Source organism: Neophocaena asiaeorientalis, unplaced genomic scaffold, assembly GCF_003031525.2.
Source record: "Neophocaena asiaeorientalis asiaeorientalis breed wild unplaced genomic scaffold, Neophocaena_asiaeorientalis_V1.1 scaffold29, whole genome shotgun sequence".
Lineage (NCBI taxonomy): Eukaryota > Metazoa > Chordata > Mammalia > Artiodactyla > Phocoenidae > Neophocaena > Neophocaena asiaeorientalis.
This window is the reverse complement of record NW_020174423.1, coordinates 4,055,892-4,077,131: the sequence shown is the minus strand read 5'-3', so window position 1 is coordinate 4,077,131 and position 21,240 is coordinate 4,055,892. Positions and strand designations below refer to the sequence as shown.

The following is a 21,240-nucleotide window of genomic DNA, read 5'->3' as shown; positions in this document are numbered from 1 at the left end:
TTATGAAATGCAGTACAAGCAAGAACTACAATCCTGCAGCCTGTGGAACAATAACCACATTCACAGAAAGATAGACAAGATGAAAAGGCAGAGGGCTATGTACCAGATGAAGGAACAAGATAAAACCCCAGAAAAACAACTAAATGAAGAGGAGATAGGCAGCCTTCCAGAAAAAGAATTCAAAATAATGAGAGTGAAGATGATCCAGGACCCTGGAAAAAGAATGGAGGCAAAGATCGAGAAGATGCAAGAAATGTTTAACAAAGATGTAGAAGAATTAAAGAACAAACAAACAGAGAAAAACAATACAATGACTGAAATGAAAACTACACTAGAAGGAGAAAACAGCAGAATAAATGAGCCAGAAGAACGGATAAGTGACCTGGAAGACAGAATGGTAGAATTCACTGCTGCGGAACAGAATAAAGAAAAAACAATGAAAAGAAATGAAGACAGCCTAAGAGACCTCTGGGACAACGTTAAACGCAAAAACATTCGCATTATAGGGGTCCCAGAAGGAGAAGAGAGAGAGAAAGGACCCGAGAAAATATTTGTAGAGATTATAGTCGAAAACTTCCCTAACATGGGAAAGGAAATAGCTACCCAAGGCCCGGAAGTGCAGAGAGACCCATACAGGATAAACCCGAGGAGAAACACGTCGAGACACACAGTAACCAAACTTGCAAAAAATAAAGACAAAGAAAAATTACTGAAAGCAGCAAGGGAAAAAGGACAAATACCATACAAGGGAACTCCCATAAGGTTAACAGCTGATTTCTCAGCAGAAATTCTACAAGCCAGAAGGGAGTAGCATGATACACTTAAAATGATGAAAGGGAAGAACCTACAACCAAGATTACTCTACGCAGCAAGGATCTCATTCAGATTCGGTGGAGAAATCAAAAGCTTTACAGACAAGCAAAAGCTAAGAGAATTCAGCACTACCAAACCAGTTCTACAACAAATGCTAAAAGAACTTCTCTAAGTGGGAAACACAAGAGAAGAAAAGGACCTACAAAAACAAACTCAAAACAACTAAGAAAATAGTAATAGGAACATAGCTGTCGATTACCTTAAACGTGAATGGATTAAATGCTCCAACCAAAAGACACAGGCTCACTGAATGGATACAAAAACAAGACCCATATATATGCTGTCTACAGGAGACCCAGTTCAGACCTAGGGACACATACAAACTGAAAGTGAGGGGATGGAAAAATATATTCCATGTAAATGGAAATCAAAAGAAAGCTGGAGTAGCAATACTCATATCAGAAAAAACAGACTTTAAAATAAAGAATGTTACAAGAGACAAGGAAGGATACTACATAATGATCAAGGGATGAATCCAAGAAGAAGATATAACAATTATAAATATATATGCACCCAACATAGGAGCACCTCAATACATAAGGCAAATGCTAACAGCCATAAAAGGGGAAATTGACAGTAACACAGTCATAGTAGGGGACTTCAACATCCCACTTTCAACAATGGACAGATCATCCAAAATGAAACTAAATAAGGAGACACAAGCTTTAAATGATACATTAAACAAGATGGACTTAATTGATATTTATAGGACATTCCACCCCAAACCAGCAGATTACACTTTCTTCTCAAGTGTGCACAGAACATTCTCCAGGATAGTTCACGTCTTGGGTCACAAATCAAGCCTCAGTAAACTTAAGAAAACTGAAATCATATCAAGCATCTTTTCTGACCACAATGCAGTGAGATTAGAAATCAATTATGGGAAAAAAACGTAAAAAACACAGACACATGGAGGCTAAACAATACGTTACTAAATAATCAAGAATTGCTTAAGAAATCAAAGAGGAAATCAAAAAACACCTAGAGACAAATGACAATGAAAACATGATGATCCAAATGTTCTTTGAGAAGATAAACAAAATTGAAAAACCATTAGCCAAACTCATCAGGAAAAACAGGGAGAGGACTCAAATCAATAAAATGAGAAATGAAAAAGGAGAACTTACAACAGACACTGCAGAAATACAAAGCATCTGAAGATTATTTGTAGAGACGTGGATGAATCTAGAGACTGTCATACAGAGTGAAGTAAGTCAGAAAGAGAAAAACAAATATTGTATATTAACGCATATACGTGAAACCTAGAAAAATGGTACAGATGAACCAGTTTGCAGGACAGAAATGAGACACAGATGTAGAGAACAAACGTATGGACACCAAGTGGGGAAAGCAGTGGGGGGCGGGGGTGGGGGTGAGATGAATTGGGCGACTGGGATTGACATGTATACACTGATGTGTATAAAATGGATGACTAATAAGAACCTGCTGTATATAAAAAAAAATTCAATGTAATAATATCAATTAATTATTTTTTAAGTATGAAATGTAAATCATCTTTCAATCATTAATAAATCAATTTAAATTGTCTCCTGTGAGTGCTACCACACATATACAGAGAAATACTGCCTTTGTCAGTATCCCACATTAAAATCTTAAATAGATGGAGTCTAGTGTAACTTTTTTTTTTTTAAATCACTTCCTACAATATACAGAAACACATAAGACACAAAGAAAGCTAAGGAAGCTCTCAGTCCCAGAGTTGGTAGTAATAGGAGGAGTTGAAGAAAATGAGCCTTTCCAGTCTCCCAGGGAAAGAAGGGGTGAGAGGACACAGAACGTCACTAGGCCCCTGGTGGTGAGTCCCGTGCTGGGCCCATGCACAGCCTAGTTCTCTACCAAAGCGAAGTGCCGATTTTCTTTGCCATGGCCCTGGCCTTGCTCCCATGCTCATCCTCCAGTTTTCAGAAGTCGTGCAGTTCCCAGAACGGCCCCTTCCTTTAGTTCCCTAACATTTTCACTCAGGGGAGAAGGCTGCTTACCCTGTCGTGGTGTCAGAGTCCCAAGGGAGTTGTCACCCTGTAAGATGGTGAGAGAAGATCTCCCTAGCACCTTGCTGTTTGGTTTCTGTCTGCTGCGCTTAGAACCTGAAGATCAAGGAGTGTCGGGGTCTCTCAAGGGCTTGTCCAAGCGCTGGCTGGCTATAGGGGTCTCTGAGGGATGTCCTGTTTCCTCCTTGGAAAACACCTGCTTGGAAAGGAGTCTCAGTCTGATCCTCAAGGGAAAACTGGGTGCCCAGAGGCAAGTCCAGTTGAGAAGATGAAAGTGTCTCTAGGGGCAGAATAGGTTCTGAGGGAAGACTTAATCTGGGGTCTTCAGTCTCAAATACGTCACTCAGCTGTTTCACCAGTGGGCTTGGGGGCTTTCCGCTGGTCTTCATAGGTGTCCGTGCAATGCCAAGGGTAGGAGAACGGGGATCTGAGTCCTGGGCCTGCTTAGGATCCTCCAGCTGCTCTGCTGCTGGCAGGTTTGGCTGTGGAGAGCTCGCTACCTGGATGGGAGTGCACAGGACACCAGCAATGGGTGAACGTGGGTCTGAAACTTGAGCCAGAAGCTTGTTGTGCAGCGGGCTGCACTGGAATGACTGGGACACTCTTGGCTGAGCCCACCTCAACCAGGAGAAATAGGATGGGGCAGGGCTCAGCCCAGGCAAGGAGGGGATGCCGGGCCCCAATTCCACCTTTGGGTACAAAGCAGCTCAATCCTCCTACTATACTTCTTTATCTAAGCAATACTTAATGGAAATATGTCTCCAACACTACAATTCATATTCACATAATTAGTATGTCAGTGAGAAAATGATGATTGCTTCCTCAGTAGTTACCAAACTAATCATGTTTACAGAGGACTTGGCAACACCAATGGCAAGGTTTGAATATAAATTAACAGTGGGAATTTGCCTTCCGTGTGAAACCCATGGGGTGACCTCAGCAGACTCAACCAAGAGAAGCTGAGATCTGTTTATTCTGTTTTCCTTGCTTATTCATCTCTTTAAGAATAATAACTCTGACTAGACAGAAATATGTTGAAACTGTCACTGTAATAAACCTTAATCCTCAATTTTGGGGCTGGAATGCCTTGTACTCCCATATGTATTAGAACCACAGGGCAGAACAACTCTAACTTTCAAATAGAGTGAAAAACCACATGTCCTGGAAGTAATACTGAAATTCTCCAATGATCCAATTTGCCCACTCCTGTGGATCCTTGGCTATTTCTGATCTGAAAGTATAGTTAGTAGAATCAAGGTATCACTTAAAATAATCAGGCAGAAAAATATAGGGAACAGATAGGGAGGAAGAGAGGCAGTATGAAAAGAAAGAAAAGTAAAAGTATGAAAGGGAGGGCTTCCCTGGTGGCGCAGTGGTTGAGAGTCCGCCTGCCAATGCAGGGGATGCGGGTTTGTGCCCCGGTCCGGGAAGATCCCACATGCCGCGGAGCAGCTAGGCCCGTGAGCCATGGCCGCTGAGCCTGCACATCTGGAGCCTGTGCTCCGCAACGGGAGAGGCCACAACAGTGAGGGGCCCACGTACCGCAAAAAAAAAAAGTATGAAAGGGATTGTGTGAGCATTCATGTACACACACTGTTAGGCAACAGGGAACAGTCAAAGGAAGTAAAGGCAGCAGTGGGGAGAGGGGAAAAAGGGAAGATGAGGATAAGTTCAAAGGAGAAAAACAAGTAATGTATGTAATGCCAAAATAATAAAAAATCCTTTATAATTTGTAATATACATACATACCTATACTTGAATAAAAGTTGTTACAGTATACGGTCTTACGTTCTAAACAACTGAATATATATGCACACCCTCTACACACACACACACATACACACACACACACACACACACACAGAAAGCTAAATAATTCTATCATTAGAATGCTAGTTATCACTGGAATGGAAGTTCCAAGAGAACAGGAAACATACTTGCTCTGCTTACCACTACATCCTCAAAGTCTGACTGGGACATGATAAATGTACCCTAAATATGTGTAGAAGGAAATAAAGAAAAGGGGAACAGAAGTAAAAGAATATAAGAAGAAAATGCGAGGGTACTTGTCTTTAAAAATCAAACATCCATATTTAGGTGACACTGAGTTTCTCTAACACAAAATAACCAACGTAGGATAGCAGATATATTCTCCAACTGGTCCAAAGGTTGACTTCTTGCCTCCACATTAGAATATGCATTTCTCCTATTTTAACGTTAATACTAAATCAAAAATATTTTAATGATTAAATTTTGTATTACTGCTAAAATGGATATGTCCCGTCATAAAAATATACACAATTACATGGCAGGTAAGTTTCAAGAGTGTTATACTCATCACTGAAGGAATCATTAAAAATTATTTTTAAAAAATAATACCCCAAAAAATTTAAATGCCAATTTACAACTATTAAATATTTACACAAATTCTCCAGCACACATCTACTGCACGAAGCAAAGTAATTTAATAATTAAATACAAATAAGCAATTCTCTACTTGTAGACTAGCAAGTCTGAAATCCATTTTAACTCAAAGACCTCCCAATGGATTGATTACAAAGGAAGAATTATAAAGGCACTTAGACTGAGTATTAGAATTGGGGTACAAAAACTGACAGGGGATGGCTGGAAGAACAGTAAGCAGAGGCAGTAAAAAGTCAAAGGGCTAGGAGACTTCAGCCAGCAAATGTTGGCTGAAAGGCAGACCAAAACTAGAGAAAAGTCAATTAAAATGAGACCAGAAACTCAATAACAACAAAAACAACCCAATTTAAAAATGGGCAAATAACCTGAATAGACATTTCTCCAAGAAAGATATACAAATGGACAATAAGTACATGAAAAGATGCTCAACATCACTAGTTATTAGGGAAATGGAAATCAAAACCATGAGATAACACTTCACTTCCATTAGGATGGCTATTATCAAAAGACAGAAAATAAGTATTGGCAAGAATGTGGAGAAATTGGAATCCCTGTGCATTGCTGGTGAGAATGTAAAATAGCACAATGCTACAAAAAATAGTATGCAGGTTCCTCAAAAACGTAACCATAAAATTACCACATGATCCAGCAATCCCAGCTCTAGGTATATACCCACAGAATTGAAAGCAGACTCTCACAGAGATAAATGTCCATCCATGCTCATAGTAGCATTAGTCACAACAATCAAAAGGTGGAAGCAACCCAAGTGTTCACATACAGATGAAAGGTCAAACAAAATGTGGTACATACATACAGTGGAATATTATTCAACCTTAAAAAGAAGAATGAATTCCGATATAGGCTACAACAATGAATGAATCTTGAAAACATTATACTAAGTGAAAGAAGCCAGACATAAAAGAACAAATATTGTATGATTCTACTTATCTGAGATGCTTAGAATAGTCAAATCCATAGAGACAGAAAGTAGAACTGTGGTTATGAGGTGCTGGGGGGAGGAGATAATGAAGAGTTATTGTTTAATGTATACAGAGTTTTAGTTTGGGATGTTAAAAATTTCTGTAGTAGACAGTGTGATGTGAATGTACTTAATGCCACTGAATTGTATATTTAAAAATGGTTAGGGCTTCCCTGGTGGTGCAGTGGTTGAGAGTCCGCCTGCCGATGCAGGGGACACGGGTTCGTGCCTCGGTCTTGGAAGATTTCACGTGCCGCGGAACGGCTGGGCCCGTGAGCCATGGCCGCTGAGCCTGCGCATCCGGAGCCTGTACTCCACAACAGGAGAGGCCACAACAGGGAGAGGCCCATGTACCGCAAAAAAAAAAAAAAAAAGGTTAAAACGGTATATTTTATGTTATGTGTATTTTACCACAATAAAAAAAAATTGGGAAAAGAAAGACAAGGAGATACGTCCTGAAATTAGTCATTATTGATCTTAAATGATATACAATTTGAAAAAAGAGAACAGATTATAGAGGATATAGTGGGTTGAAAAGCAGCCCCCAAAAGATATGTCTACATCCTAATCCCCAGAACCTTTGAATGGGACCTCATTTGAAATAAAAAAAAAATCTTTGCAGGAAGAGATCATCCTGGATTATTGGAGTGGGCCCTAAATCCAATGTCGAGTGTCCTTTTGAGAGAAAGGCAGAGGGAAATTTGAGACAGACAGAAGAGGAAAATACACAGACACATAGAGGAGAAGGTTAATGTGAAGATACAGGCAGAGACTGAAGTGATGCAGCTACAATCCAAGGAATGCCAAGGATTTCTGGCAGCCAGCCACCAAAAGCTGGAAGAGGCAAAAAATGGAGTCTCCTTTAGAGCCTCTGGAAGGAGTGCTGCCTTGTCAACACCTTCATTTCAAATTTCTGGCCTCCAGAATTGTAAGAGAATAAATTTCTATTGTTTTAAGCCACCAAATTTGCAGTAATTTGTTATGACAGCCCTAGGAAATTACCATAGGGGGTAAAAAGATAAAATGAAAAGTAAGAAAGTAGACTTCATGAGCACGGAACATGTCATTCAAGCCAAAATTTAACTATGTAAAGCGGGAGAAAAAGGGGATCCTGGGCTTCACCCCTAAGTCGTGATTTCTAGCCATATGATGTCGGAGGGCGAGGTGCTGAAGTCCCCCATCAGGTCAGGGCAGGAGTATGGCTGGCGCATGCTCCTGGCCAGTGTCTCTGGGATCTGGAATAGCACCCCGACAGCGACACCGAGACATCAGACCACAAAGAAAGGCTGCACCCTGCTATATTAAGCTTTACAAGAGAAGTCGTCATCCAAGACATTCCCATCAAGACATTTTAATTCTGTGAATTAACACTCCCATATCCCGTTGTCCACTCCCAGACAAAATGAAGATACCTGTCCTCTGCCCCCCATGTTAAATGCTTGTGAGTGATCTTCCAATAGGCAGTGGCATGACACACACACTAAGGTGGGCCAGGTGTCTACCCAGTCACATACAGTCACATACAGTAGGAACTGGGAGATGGAAGATGTGTAAGTATGCCGTGTATGGGTATTACTTAACTGGCACCCCTAACCAAGCCAAGTCTTCCAGAATTTCTCAAGTTGATTTTACTATTAATTGGGTAGGAAGGAGGTCCTGGATTCTTTTTTATTTTTTTAATTAAAAAAATGGTTGACTCAGTTTTCAATTCTTAGACATGGATATATATTTTCTTTTGTATGTCTTTTTTTTTTTTTTAAAGAAATCATGTTGGATTAGGAGTATACTTGGTTGTAAAAGAGTAGTGTCATGTAATTTGCGATGAGGGAAGCTACTCTGAGTGTGTTTTACTTTTTAAATCCTTTACTACCTGCTACAGAGACTACCACATGGTCAAACTTAGTATGTGGAACTATCTGGCTAGAAAAAATGAGATTCATACTGGAGGAAGCAGAACAGTAATAATCTAAGTCCTGGGTTAAATCCCAGCTCTGGCACTTTGCTAGGCTGTCCTGGATAGTTTAGCTAACCTCACTAACTCAAACTCAAACACATCTAGCTTTGAGGATCACCCTAAAAACATTCTAACTAAAAGTACAAAAGATATTTACTAATTAGAAAAGAAATGAGAATTTGTGTTGTTGATTTTATGCTGACCTTGTTATATTTCATTTTAGTATTTTCAAACAAACAATTCATGCTATTTCTATGTTTCACTTTAGCAAGAGGAATTTGTATGTACAAGGAAGATGACACATACTCTATTATATACAATTATATTCCTCAAAGAATTATCTTTAAGTGGCAGGCAGAGTTTTAAATATTTCAGTATCGTACACTATTACCTACACTTGAAATTCAATCCACAATAGCACTGTAATATCAGATATAATTCTAATTTATTCTTCTTCAAATATTCTAAAATGTTGCATTCTTTTTCCTCCCATCCGTTTACTTCACACATTTCTCCAATCACCCTGAAACCATCTTCTCTTCTCTTCTTCACACACACACATACTCTCTCTCTCTCTCCCCCACCTCTTTTCTCCCTTCATTCCTATATCCTTTCTTCTTGAATTGAATACAGCCACTAGAGGGCAATAAGTTTACAAAGATAAATGTACTTATCTATAATGAATTGAGATTCACATACTAATAAATTTTAAAACTATCATCATCACAAACCATAAAGCATTGACAATTAGACTTGAATATGCAAGGTATGCATTTAAAACTCTAAAATTTATCCTAGAAAACAAGTTCATAGAAGCATATAATAATGTTCAAAAAAGGAATTCCATTTTCTCACTAAGCACTAAAAAAATATGCTTAATTCACCTACACATAGCAATATTAGAAATCAGGATTTTTTTTTTTAACATTAGCCAGACCAGAGAAGGAAAAACGGAGAAACAAAAACACAAAAAGGTACAATATGCAGGGTGGGTAGAAAAGAAGCGATTTCTTCCAAGCCTCCCACTACTCCATTCAGAATACGATGAACTGAATAATGTAGTGGGGTTTACCAACCCTTTCTTCTATTAAAATTATGGGGAAATTTAACAGGTATACTTTTGGGGGAGAACAGCGACCGTAGAGAGAAATACAGACTTCGCTTCTTTTCCCCCAAATAAGGTTACGAGGCAGGAAATAAGTTAACAAACAGTCACTAACCCTGACGGATAATTTTACTATTTTTTGCACAGAACCCAAATTCAAATGAACTTTTTTACTCTATATTTATTTACACTGACATTACAAAACGTCAACACTTTTAACACTGACATTTTCTTACCCTCATTGGATGTATATCAGCATAAGGAGGTTTTCCTTCCGCCATTTCTATAGAAGTAATGCCAAGGGACCAGATGTCAGCCACACAGTTATAGCCTATTTCTTGAATTACCTCAGGAGCCATCCAAAATGGAGTTCCTATCACAGTATTGCGTTTTGCCATTGTATCCTGCAAAAGCATTACACAGACATAAATATTACTACAAAAACACTAAGGAAATGTATTTGCCAACATATTCTTTAAACTACATATCTGAAAGCCTCAAATACTACAGGTTATATCTGAAACTATTTTCCTAAAATTTCAACTAGTTGTGACATGACATACTTAGAAACTTTGAATTCTGAAATAACCAAGAGTCCACAAGTAACTTATCTCCACTACCTTCATTAAAGACAGTCATTAAAGATAGTACTATAACAATAAAAGCTACAGAAATGAACAAATGTAGCTTTCCTTTCTGAATATTTAAGCATTTTGATGACAATGTATATTTTCATATTCATTCAATGTCTCTTAAATTGTAAATAAAAGTAATAAATAATATGTAAATAATGGCTCCTTCTCCCTGATAATAATGAAGTTACGCATTTCTTTCCATAACCCCCAAAATATATTATCAAAGTTTAGTCATACTCAAACCTGGACATATAAACCAAAAGTGTTTCCAAAAGTATTACACTTACTGTTAACTGACCAGCAACTCCAAAATCCGCCAATTTTGCATGTCCTTCTGTATTGAGGAGAATATTTCCAGCTTTTATATCTCTGTGTATTTTTCTCATAAAGTGTAAATATTCTAGTCCTTTCAAAGTAGATTTAAGAATAGTTGCAATTTCATCTTCTGTTAACTGGAAAGAAATATTTTAAAAACTCAATTGAAATGCCATGTTAGATAAACACTTACAAGAGAGCACTGTTAACAAGCACTTCTTTCTAAAGACCATTAGCCTCTAGGAAAAGGCTAAAAGGTAAAGTACTGAGAACTTCTGATGAAAGAAAATGTCATCATTCAATTTCTCCTTTCTTTAAAATTATCAATGTCATTCCTAACATATAACATATCTCAAGAAACAACATGACCCTAAGAAATCACTATTCCCTATATCATCTAACACTGAGGTGGCAATATTGCAGCTATCTGTCCTGAAAAAGTAAATTCAGACACCATTCCCTGTGGTGCCTCCAATTACTGATGAAAATGGAAACCAACAGTGTTACATAAAAGAGAGGAAAGGAGAAAGGGTGGATTGCCAAGAGTCTCCTGCATGAAGTGTTCACACCAATACCACTCCTCCTCCTTCCAGCCAGCTCATTCCTAATCCACCCAGGTCCTAGATTTCTGACCCTAATAATGAGAACTCAAAAATAGAAATGTCAGAGAAAGACTAGGAAAATGGGAACACGAACAAAGGCTGTCAGGGGAAGGAAAAGGGAGGAGGGAGGAGAAAAGAAGGCCAAGGAGGAGAGAGGAGGGAAAAAAGATTCTTAGTAGTTGTCGCAGTAGAGGCAGTGCTATCTGTACCAGGCATTGTGCTAAGAGTTTTGCATGCATTATCTCATTTATCCTTATAACAACCCTATAAGGTAAATACTATTATTATCACCATTTGACAAATGAAGTTATTACACATGTTCAGTAACTTCCTTCTGGAACCAAGATGTGAGTCCTCTTTGATCATAATCTATGTTTTTAACCACCATGCCTCTCTTGACAAACCTTATTCAAGTGCAACCTGTGAAAGTCCCTATTTTTATCAAAAATATCCTCTTAGTTTTTAAATACATCAAGTAATATCAATAGCTCAGGATAATAAAACCTACTTCACACTATAAGCATAACCACAATAAGCATAACCCAAAGAAATAAGTTGAGAGAAAGGAAAGAATCTCAATTTATACAGAGATAGAGGACATTGCTCTATATGAGAGAGAGAGAAAGGGAAAAAAAAAGAAACTCAGAAAGAATTCAAATACCCCCTACACAGTGGGATAACAGGAAGATACAGTAAAAATTGAATATATAAAAATATGAAGACTATGTAAAAATAACTACTGGAAGAAGCTTGCTTCCACCACCACCAATCCTGCAGTGGTTCATGTCAAGAAATAACTTGGGTGAACAACTGGATATTCACATGTAAAAAAAACTGAAGTTGGACTCCTACCTCACACCATATACAAAAATTTACTCAAAATGGATCAACAACCTAAATATGAGTTAAAACCACAAAAGTCTTAGAAGAAAACATAAGGGTAAAACTCCACGACCTTGGGTTGGGCAATGTATCATTAGATACAGCATGAAAAGCACGAGCAACAAGAGAAAAATACAGATAAAACTGAATTTTATCAAAATTAAAAACTTTTGTGCATTAAAGGCCATTATGAAGAAAGTGAAAAGACAACCCACAGAATGGGAGAAAGTATTTGCAAAGCATGTATCTGATAAGAGTCTGGAATCCAGAATATATAAAGAACTCTTCTAACTCAACCAAGAAAAGGCAAACAATCCCAATGGCAAAAGACTTGAATAGACATTTCTCCAAAGAAGATATACAAATGGTCACACATAAAAAGACAGATGTTCAACATCATCATCATTGGTCATTAGGGAATGCAAATCAAAGCCACAATAAGGTACCACTTTATACCCACTAGGATGGCTATAATAAAATTTTAAAAAATAGAAAGTAACAAGTGCTGGCAAGAATGTGAAAAAATTGACATTCTCATGCATTTCTGGTGCAACCATTGTGGAAAACAATATTTAAGTTCCTTGGAAAGTTTTTTTAAGAAAGTTAACCACAGAATTACCATATGACCCAGCAATCCCATTCCTAGGTAAATACTCAAAAGAACTGAAAACTGGTACTCAAACAAATACGTACATGAATGTTCATAGTACTACTCACAACGGCCAAAATGTTGAAACAACCCAAATATCTATGAACAGATTAATGGATAAACAAATTATGGTATACACATACAATGGAATGGAATATTATTCAGTCATGAAAAGGACTAAAGTATGGACATGTGGATGGACCTCAAAAACATTAAGCTGGGCACAAAAGGGCACATATTGTATGAGTCCATTTATATGAAATATTTAGAATAGGTAAATCCATAGAGAAAGAAAGCAAACTGGTACTTGCCAGGAGCTAGGGGAAGAGGGGGAATGGGGAGAAACTGCTTAATGAATAGGGGTTGATGAAAATATTTTGGAACTAGACAGAGGTAGTAATTACACAACATTGTGAATGCACTAATGCCAAGGAATTTTTCACTTTAAAATGGTAAATCTGTTATATGAATTTCACCTCAATTTAAAAAAAAAAACCCTTATCATGTTAAAATTTCTAAGCAAATTGCCAGGTGGTTTACCTTTAAATACAACACCAATATATATTGTCATAAAGTATTGTACAGATCATGCAAAGCTTTGTAGGTCATGGGTAAAGAGTCTGGATTATTTGAAAATTCTAATACTTCCAGGAACTGATTCTCTGCCTCAGACCAGATGGCCTGACTTCATGGTCCACAGACAGCAAGCGGTATGTTCTGAAGCTGCACTATCCAATACAGTAGCTCCCCAGCATTTGAAACATAGCTAACCCAAACTGAGATATGCTATAAATGCAAAATATACACCAAATTTCAAGGCCTAGTACCAAAAGAGAATGTAAGGTCTCTCATTAATAACTTACATACTGCTTACACTTTTACATGATATGTACATATTAATTATATTATTTTATTTAAAATCTGTTAATGTTTAATATAAGCTATTGATATTAATAAAATATTAGATGTTATAACATTAATATTACATATTAATATATTCAATACATTATTAAAATTAACTTCACCTATTACTTTTTTTTTAATATGGATGCTAGAAAGTTTAGAATTACATATGTGGCTCGTGTTATGTTTGTACTGAACAGCAGTGCACTAAGAAAAGGGTCCACAAGAGCAGAGATCTTTGGTTCACCAAGGTATCCACAATGCTTGGAACCATGCCTGGCATACAGTTAGCACTCAATAAATAATTAATGAATGGGTACAGACTTGTAGTTACTAAAAGAAAAGAGATATTAACAACTGATGTTCCCAGTTTTTTTAATTAGTGGTTTGCAGCCACGGTGGGGGAGTGGAGGCAGGAGTGCTGCTGAGGGCTACCACACCACACCGCTGCAGAGGTATGCAAGGTGGTGGTGCTGTCATATGGGCCTGGGTTCTCTCCCCTCTCCCTATTCCACATTCCTGGATAAAGATTAAAGAGCTCGGGGTGTTACAAAAGCAGTACCAGTCCAAGAAACTGTGTCGTGTTTAGTTACTTCAATGCTGACCTTTTCAGTTACCTAGACCTCAATTTTTATCCTCTTAGCATTTCACTATTTCCAACCAATAAGTAACTAATCCTTCATTAACTCCTTGATTTGTTGTCTCTGCTCCTGTACCCTACATTTCAGAGCTGCATTAGAGAAAGTTCAGAATTAAATTGACTTACTATACTTCAAAGTCTCAGGATCTACCTGATGTCATTGCTGTAAAGCACTGAATGCTAGAAGACTTCAAAAGTTCATTCCAACTCTATGATTTTATAACAAATTAACAAAAGATCTTCATAGTCGGGCTTCCCTGGTGGTGCAGTGGTTGAGAGTCCGCCTGCCGATGCAGGGGGACACGGGTTCGTGCCCCGGTCCGGGAGGATCCCACATGCCGCAGAGCGGCTGGGCCCGTGGGCCATGGCCGCTGAGCCTGCGCATCCGGAGCCTGTGCTCCGCAACGGGAGAGGTCACAGCAGTGAGAGTCCCGCGTACCGCAAAAAAGATCTTCAGAGTCTTTTCTTAACAAAAGACTATAATAAATAATAAATTCACACTAATTTGGACATCCATTTTTATTCTTTCAACAAGTATCTACTTCACTGGCTCTCTCGTGTAAATCCTGTTAAAAGTGCTGGGTATACCGTGGTGAAGAAACTAACTGTCCTAGTTTTTACAAAGCTTACAAGAATACCTAAGGCCACAGCCTGTATTTGGTCCTGAATTATTAAAGGTAGAGAGGACTGATCTGAAGCAAACGTGTAAAGTTTCTAAAGCCTCTCTCCCATTATGCTTTTCTCCTCCTACTTCAGGGGGTCATTTCATATCTTCCCCTAATCAAAAAACATGATGCAATATCCAGTCATTCCTACCAGTACATGGATAAGTCTTAATTTAAAATTATTTGTGTACAGTATTATTTTAACAATCCATCTGAATATTAAGGCTCAAATGTACCTGCACTTTAAGTCTTTTCACTTCAACTACAAAATGAAAGGTTCCTATCCCTCAATAAAATCATTTTAAACAATAATAAACAAGTAAACAAGTATTTTCTAGAACACAGAAATATAATGTTGACTTAAATTTTTATATTACTTTAACGTTATAGAGTATTTTATGTGCATTTCACACAATTAAATAAACACTTTATCGTCCCTTTCTATAAATGAGGAAACAAATTCAGAGAAATTGAGTGGTCTGTCAAACACAACTACTTAAGGGGCAAGCCCACGCGTCTTCTGACTCTATAGTAGTGGGATAGTCTATACTCTATAGACTATCACATCACTGCCAGATGTCACAAACATGAATATATGAACTAGTCTCAATATAAGAAAACAGGGAGTTGCGAGGCTTGTTCCAAAGGTGATATTCAAAATATGTATCTGACAAAGAGTAAAAGCAATGTGTAATCAGAACAGTCATGAGCCATAAAGCCAACCAGTCAGAACAGCTACAGTGGTTAACAACAGTAAGAATAGATACCAGCCAGAAACAGTCAAACTGAACAGCAGCCCTGTGTATCAGGCAGAATGCCTACTGCATCTTAGCATTCAAATCTAAATTATTTTAAATGGTGTGCCGGCCAAACAAAACAAGTATACCTGTAAATGAACTCAGCAAGTAAGCAGACTCACCTAGCCTGAAAAGTAACCTTAACTGAAGACATCAGAGGTAGCTTTCTGAGTATTTTATTGAAAACAGATGCTTAATCCCACCAAAAAGAACACATAGATGAATTATTTAAACATTTTAAAAAACAGTTAAATAAAAGTAAACAAAAATCAAAGTAAGTATCAAATCAGTAGGCAAGAAGAGTTTCTAATCAATAAAAGCAAAGAATTATGAGAATTTATTAGATCTGTCTACATAAAAACTGCAAGCTTAGAAAACAGAAAAATATTCACAGCAAATACAGTAAGATACTTAGTATACAGAATTACTTAGAACATAAAGAGCTCACAAGAAAAACAATAAAATCTCAATAAATAAATAGGCAAGGAAATGAATATGCAATTCACAAAACTTATAATAGGGCTAGTTAACACACATGAAAAATATTAAACTGCACTAATTATCAAAGAAAAGCAAATCAAAATAACGAAGTATCAATTATAAAATTATCCCATACGGGTCACAATGTTGCTGAGAATAACATGTGTGGCATGTATAAGAGTATAAGCCATGTGTAACAGTGATCTAAGAAAGTATATTTTCCAAAAAGCCCTAGAAAACATTCACTCTCTGAAAAAACATTTATTAAGCACCTGCTCTATATTGAATTTAAAACATCTCTAACTTTTAACCTCATGGAGTTCCAACCTAGCATGAAAGACAGACTTATAAACTACTATAAAAAGCACTTTCAAAGTGAAATGGAACCAGAGTAGAGAGCGATTAATTAGGGAAGGAAAAGAGGAACTGGCATTAAAATTAGGCTTTGAATAAGAAAAGTAGTTCCCTGTCCAACGAAAGGAAAGACCATCAGTAGAGTAACTCAAATACTTAACTGAAGAATAGAAATATGATAGCTATGAAGTGGCACTCAGATATCAAGTGAGGCCCATTTTCCTTCCTTCCACTAAGATGAGAAAAATGGTAAAAAGTGATGGGTCAAACAAACACATGAATGGATGCTCACCATCACTAATCATTAGAGAAATGCAAATCAAAACTACAGTGAGGTATAACCTCACACCAGTCAGAATGGCCATCATCAAAAAATCTACAAACAATAAATGCTGGAGAGGGTGTGGAGAAAAGGGAACCCTCTTGCACTGTTGGTGGGAATGTAAACTGATACAGCCACTATGGAGAACAGTATGGAGATTCCTTAAAAAACTAAAAATAGAACTACCATACAACCCAGCAATCCCAGTACTGGGCATACACCATGAGAAAACCGTAATTCAAAAAGAGTCATGTACCACAGTGCTCATTGCAGCTCTATTTACAATAGCCACATGGAACCAACCTAAGTGTCCATCGACAGATGAATGGATAAAGATGTGGCACATATATACAATGGAATATTACTCAGCCACAAAAAGAAACAAAATTGAGTTATTTGTAGTGAGGTGGATGGATCTAGAGTCTATCACACAGAGTGAAGTTAGTCAGAAAGAGAAAAACAAATACCGTATGCTAACACATATATTTGGAAGCTAAAAAATATATATATGGTTCTGAAGAACCTAGGGGCAGGACAGGAATAAAAACGCAGACAGAGAGAATGGACTTGAGGACATGGGGAGGGGGAAGGGTAAGCTGGGACGAAATAAGAGAGTGGCATGGACATATATATACTACCAAATGTAAAACAGATAGCTAGTGGGAAGCAGCCTCATAGCACAGGGAGATCAGCTCGGTGCTTTGTGTCCACCTGGAGGGTGGGAGGGAGATGCAAGAGGGAGGAGATATGGGGATATATGTATGTGTATAGCTGATTCACTTTGTTATACAGCAGAAAATAACACAGCATTGTAAAGCAATTACACTCCAATAAAGATGTTTAAAAAAAAAAGACTATAGGAACAAAAAGCAGATCCGTGGTGACCAGAGATTAAGTGTGGAGAGAGGGGTGACTATAAACACACAGCAGGACTGGGTGTTGGGGGGTGTGGGGCTGTCTGTTCTATATCTTGATTTTGGTGGTACTCACAAGACTTTATACACTTGTCAAAAGTCTTAGAACTGTACACCCCAAAATGTGAAGTTTTCGGTACATAAATTTAAAAAGAAAGTGCACTGAATCTTATTAAATTGGCTTCGATAAGAAATGGAGTTTGGAGAAAGAAAAAAAAAAAGTGATGGGCCAAATTTCAGCCTTGTAAGTGTCAAAATGCAGGTAAATCTTAGCAAATTTGGAGCAAAAAATGTTTACTTGGTCTCTTTTAAATATCAATGGTAGCAAATGAACTTTGGAAAAGAACAATATCTATATCAACATTTAAACCATTCTACACGTATTTTGTGTCACTAATGGAGACTAGGAAAGGAAGGAGTGCAGGCCTTCCTAGATGTAGGCCTTGATCTAGATGTTTATTTCATATCCTTTGGACACATACGGACTATTTGGGGTGGAGGGGGAAAGGAGTTAGTCAACAGTCATTTTCCTAAACAGAGTTTTGTTTTCAAACAATCTTTAAATGTTTTTAACAAATTTCATTTGCATACAAACACAACCAGTTACCAAATAGATTTCTTTTTGGCAACAGAGAGAAGTACTTCTTCCCATTACTATAAAAATTTTAAGTAGTATCTTTATTTCTATAATTATGACTTTTCATCAGATAGATTTCAAACTCGTGAGTTTTATATTGAAAATATTTAGGGAGAAAAGAAAAACACGAAAGAGAGGATCTGCTTTATACAGAAAGAGGTAACACAGATTTTAGTTCTAAGATGGAAAATGCTTAGATCCATTCTCAAACCACAGCTAACACTTCTTTTAGTAGTATCTGTCAAGAATCCATTCCATGGGCTTCCCTGGTGGCGCAGTGGTTGAGAGTCTGCCTGCCGACGCAGGGGACATGGGTTTGTGCCCCGGTCCGGAAAGATCCCACATGCTGCGGAGCAGCTGGGCCCGTGAGCCACGGCCGCTGAGCCTGTGCGTCCAGAGCCTGTGCTCCGCAACGGGAGAGGCCACAACAGTGAGAGGCCCGTGTACCGCAAAAAAAAAGAATCTATTCCAATGAAAAACTTCATCAACAGAGTACTTCATTTGTGGATTTTATTAGGTTATCGTCAATACAATACAGATTTAATTTTATTTGTCACTATACAAATGCAGCAATGTCATTTTAAAATCATTTGAATCGTATTTTAGAGCCTAGTTTAAAAAAAAAAAAGAAAAAGGAGGACGGGAGAGTGATACTACACCATGAATGAAATATTCAGTAATCAGAGATGGAAATAAGACTTTATAGCTGAGCTAATACATTAAAAGACGGAAGTCTACATCTGGTTTCAATACTGGTATGAATTCATTGGCAAATTTAAAAAGAATCCCATTGTACAAAAACAAAAAGATGGTTTTAATAGGCTTTAGTCCTCTGGTTACTTTTGTTTCTAGAGTCATATGATTAGTACAATAATATGATACATTTAATATGTCACTGTGTATATGGTTTTGATAAAAATGCACCCACCAAGGAGTCTCAAGAGCACATGCACAAGCTGTTTTAAAATACACGTACTGCCTTAATGTTTTTACTTTAGTAAAAACAAATTCAAGGGAGGCTTTGTAAGTTCATACAAAATTAAGAATTTTAACTTTCTAAAAATGAATCTTTGACAATCTTAGCTAAATCCTGCCTGTTTGACATAATTATTTATGCATATAAAATAATACATTAATTCTATATTTAGTACTTACTATCTATTAAGGAAACAATCCAAAAAATGAGACATAGTTCCCCTTTTCAAATGCCATAGAGAGACAGATAACTATAGAAACTTTATTATCAAATTTTAAGTTTTAACTTGCACAGTGACTTTTCATGAAGTTTTGAAAACCATTTGAGCAAAACTCACCAGTGTAATCCTCACATGGTCTTTTAAGGCCTGGATCAAATCTCACCTCTTTCAAGAAATCACCCTTTATTCCCCAAGTAAGGATTTATCTGTCCAGTGATGATAATGATAATATCAACAACTCACACTTACTGAGTTTTTACTATACCAGCCACATTACAGGTATCATTTCATTTAATATCCAAACACAAAAACAGACGGTAGGCACCAACAAAATTTACTGAGAGCCTGTTATACTGTCCTTGCCTTCGTGGTGCTTGTAATTTAGTGGGGAAGGAAGGGAACAGGAACAAATAATTACAATATTAAAAAATGCCTGCCACAACAAGATTAGGTATGGGAGCACTCCAGGACAGCAGGTGATTAATCAGAACCAGTACTATTTTTTTTTTTTTTTTTTGCGGTACGCGAACCTCTCACTGTTGTGGCCTCTCCCGTTGCAGAGCACAGGCTCCGGACACGCAGGCTCAGCGGCCACAGCTCACGGGCCCAGCCGCTCCGCGGCATGTGGGATCTTCCCAGACTGGGACACGAACCCGTGTCCCCTGCATCGGCAGGCGGACTCTCAACCACTGCGCCACCAGGGAAGCCCAGAACCAGTACTCTTAAAATAAAATCCAAACCATATATTTTAACCCTCAAGGTCTTGAACGATACAGTTCTTGCAGCCTTGACAATCTCACCACACCACTCTCCCCATCCAAGGAAGCCTTCATAGAGGAGGTGACTTTTGAGCTGACTCTTGAAGAATGAACAAAGTTTGTCAGGAGACAAAAGAGGGAATGGAATACTAGGTATGTGTAAAGGGAATGGGCACACAAATAAACGAAATCCAGTACCAGTTCTTTGTGTCTGACTGTAACATGTATAGGAAAACAGTGCAGAATGCAAAGGTAGGTTAGGGTCAGTTCTGCTTTACGTGCCTACACATTTTTAAATGGAAAGATGGTATGACTGTACCTCAACTTTTAAGAAGGAAACTGTGACAGTAGACTCTCAGCCAAAGACTAAAAGTAGGTAAGCGAGTGTGGAGAATGTAATAATAAAATCATTTACAGCAGTAGTAGTAGCAGCAGCAGCAGCCACTGCAGTAGTAGCTAACAGGTATGTAAACTTGCTTAAAATCCCAATGGATTTTTTAGTCAAAATTTCTAATTTTGAGATGAAGCGATGTCAAAGCATGCAGTTAAGCAGGAAGGCACTGAAAGCAAAATCCAAAATTCTTTCTTTCATAATTCAAACTGAAACTGCCTAAGCACTAAAAAATAACATAGGGCTTAGGTAGCACCCTCTCAACCAAAACAAGACAAAACAAAAAAAAGGAAGGAATTGTCATTAAAAATGAACATGCCCTCTAACCCAGTAATTCCATTTTTCAGGTATCCAATGGCCGTCACAACACAGGTATACCAATAAATACCTATGAAAGTTTCCTGCAGCTTTGATTAGAACAACAACAAAAATCGGTGAGTTGGAACTCATTTTATCCAAAGTACTGGAAAAAATACATTCTGTTATATACACACAGACCTATATGTAGTGGTATGGGAAGATCTCTGAGATACATCAGAAGTTTAAAAAAAAAAAAAAGGCAAGGTATAGAACACCACATATGCAGTATAAATCCCTTGTTTAAAACAAAATATGCATACATATGTGCCGAAAGAAACCACAAGAAACTAACTGACATCTCCTCCAGGAAGTAAAACTAAGGGGTGAGTAAGGAGACGCTAAGTTCCTCTTCTGTACTATTTGGAAGTTTTACAATGTGCTCATATTACTTTTTTT

The 21,240-nt window shown here is 37.7% G+C and overlaps 1 protein-coding gene and 1 pseudogene across 1 annotated transcript in view; both read right to left on the bottom strand.

Annotated features, from left to right (window-relative positions):
- Window positions 1-21,240, bottom strand: part of STK3 (serine/threonine kinase 3) — a 310,806-nt gene that overhangs the window by 204,543 nt on the left and 85,023 nt on the right. Inside the window, exons 5-6 of the mRNA XM_024756626.1 lie at window positions 10,267-10,431; window positions 9,581-9,748 (exon numbers count right to left, since the gene is read on the bottom strand). Of these exons, the coding sequence (XP_024612394.1) occupies window positions 9,581-9,748; window positions 10,267-10,431 (333 nt within the window). The remainder of the gene's footprint in view (window positions 1-9,580; window positions 9,749-10,266; window positions 10,432-21,240) is intronic.
- LOC112407311 (cell division cycle-associated protein 3 pseudogene) lies at window positions 2,719-4,862 on the bottom strand (annotated as a pseudogene).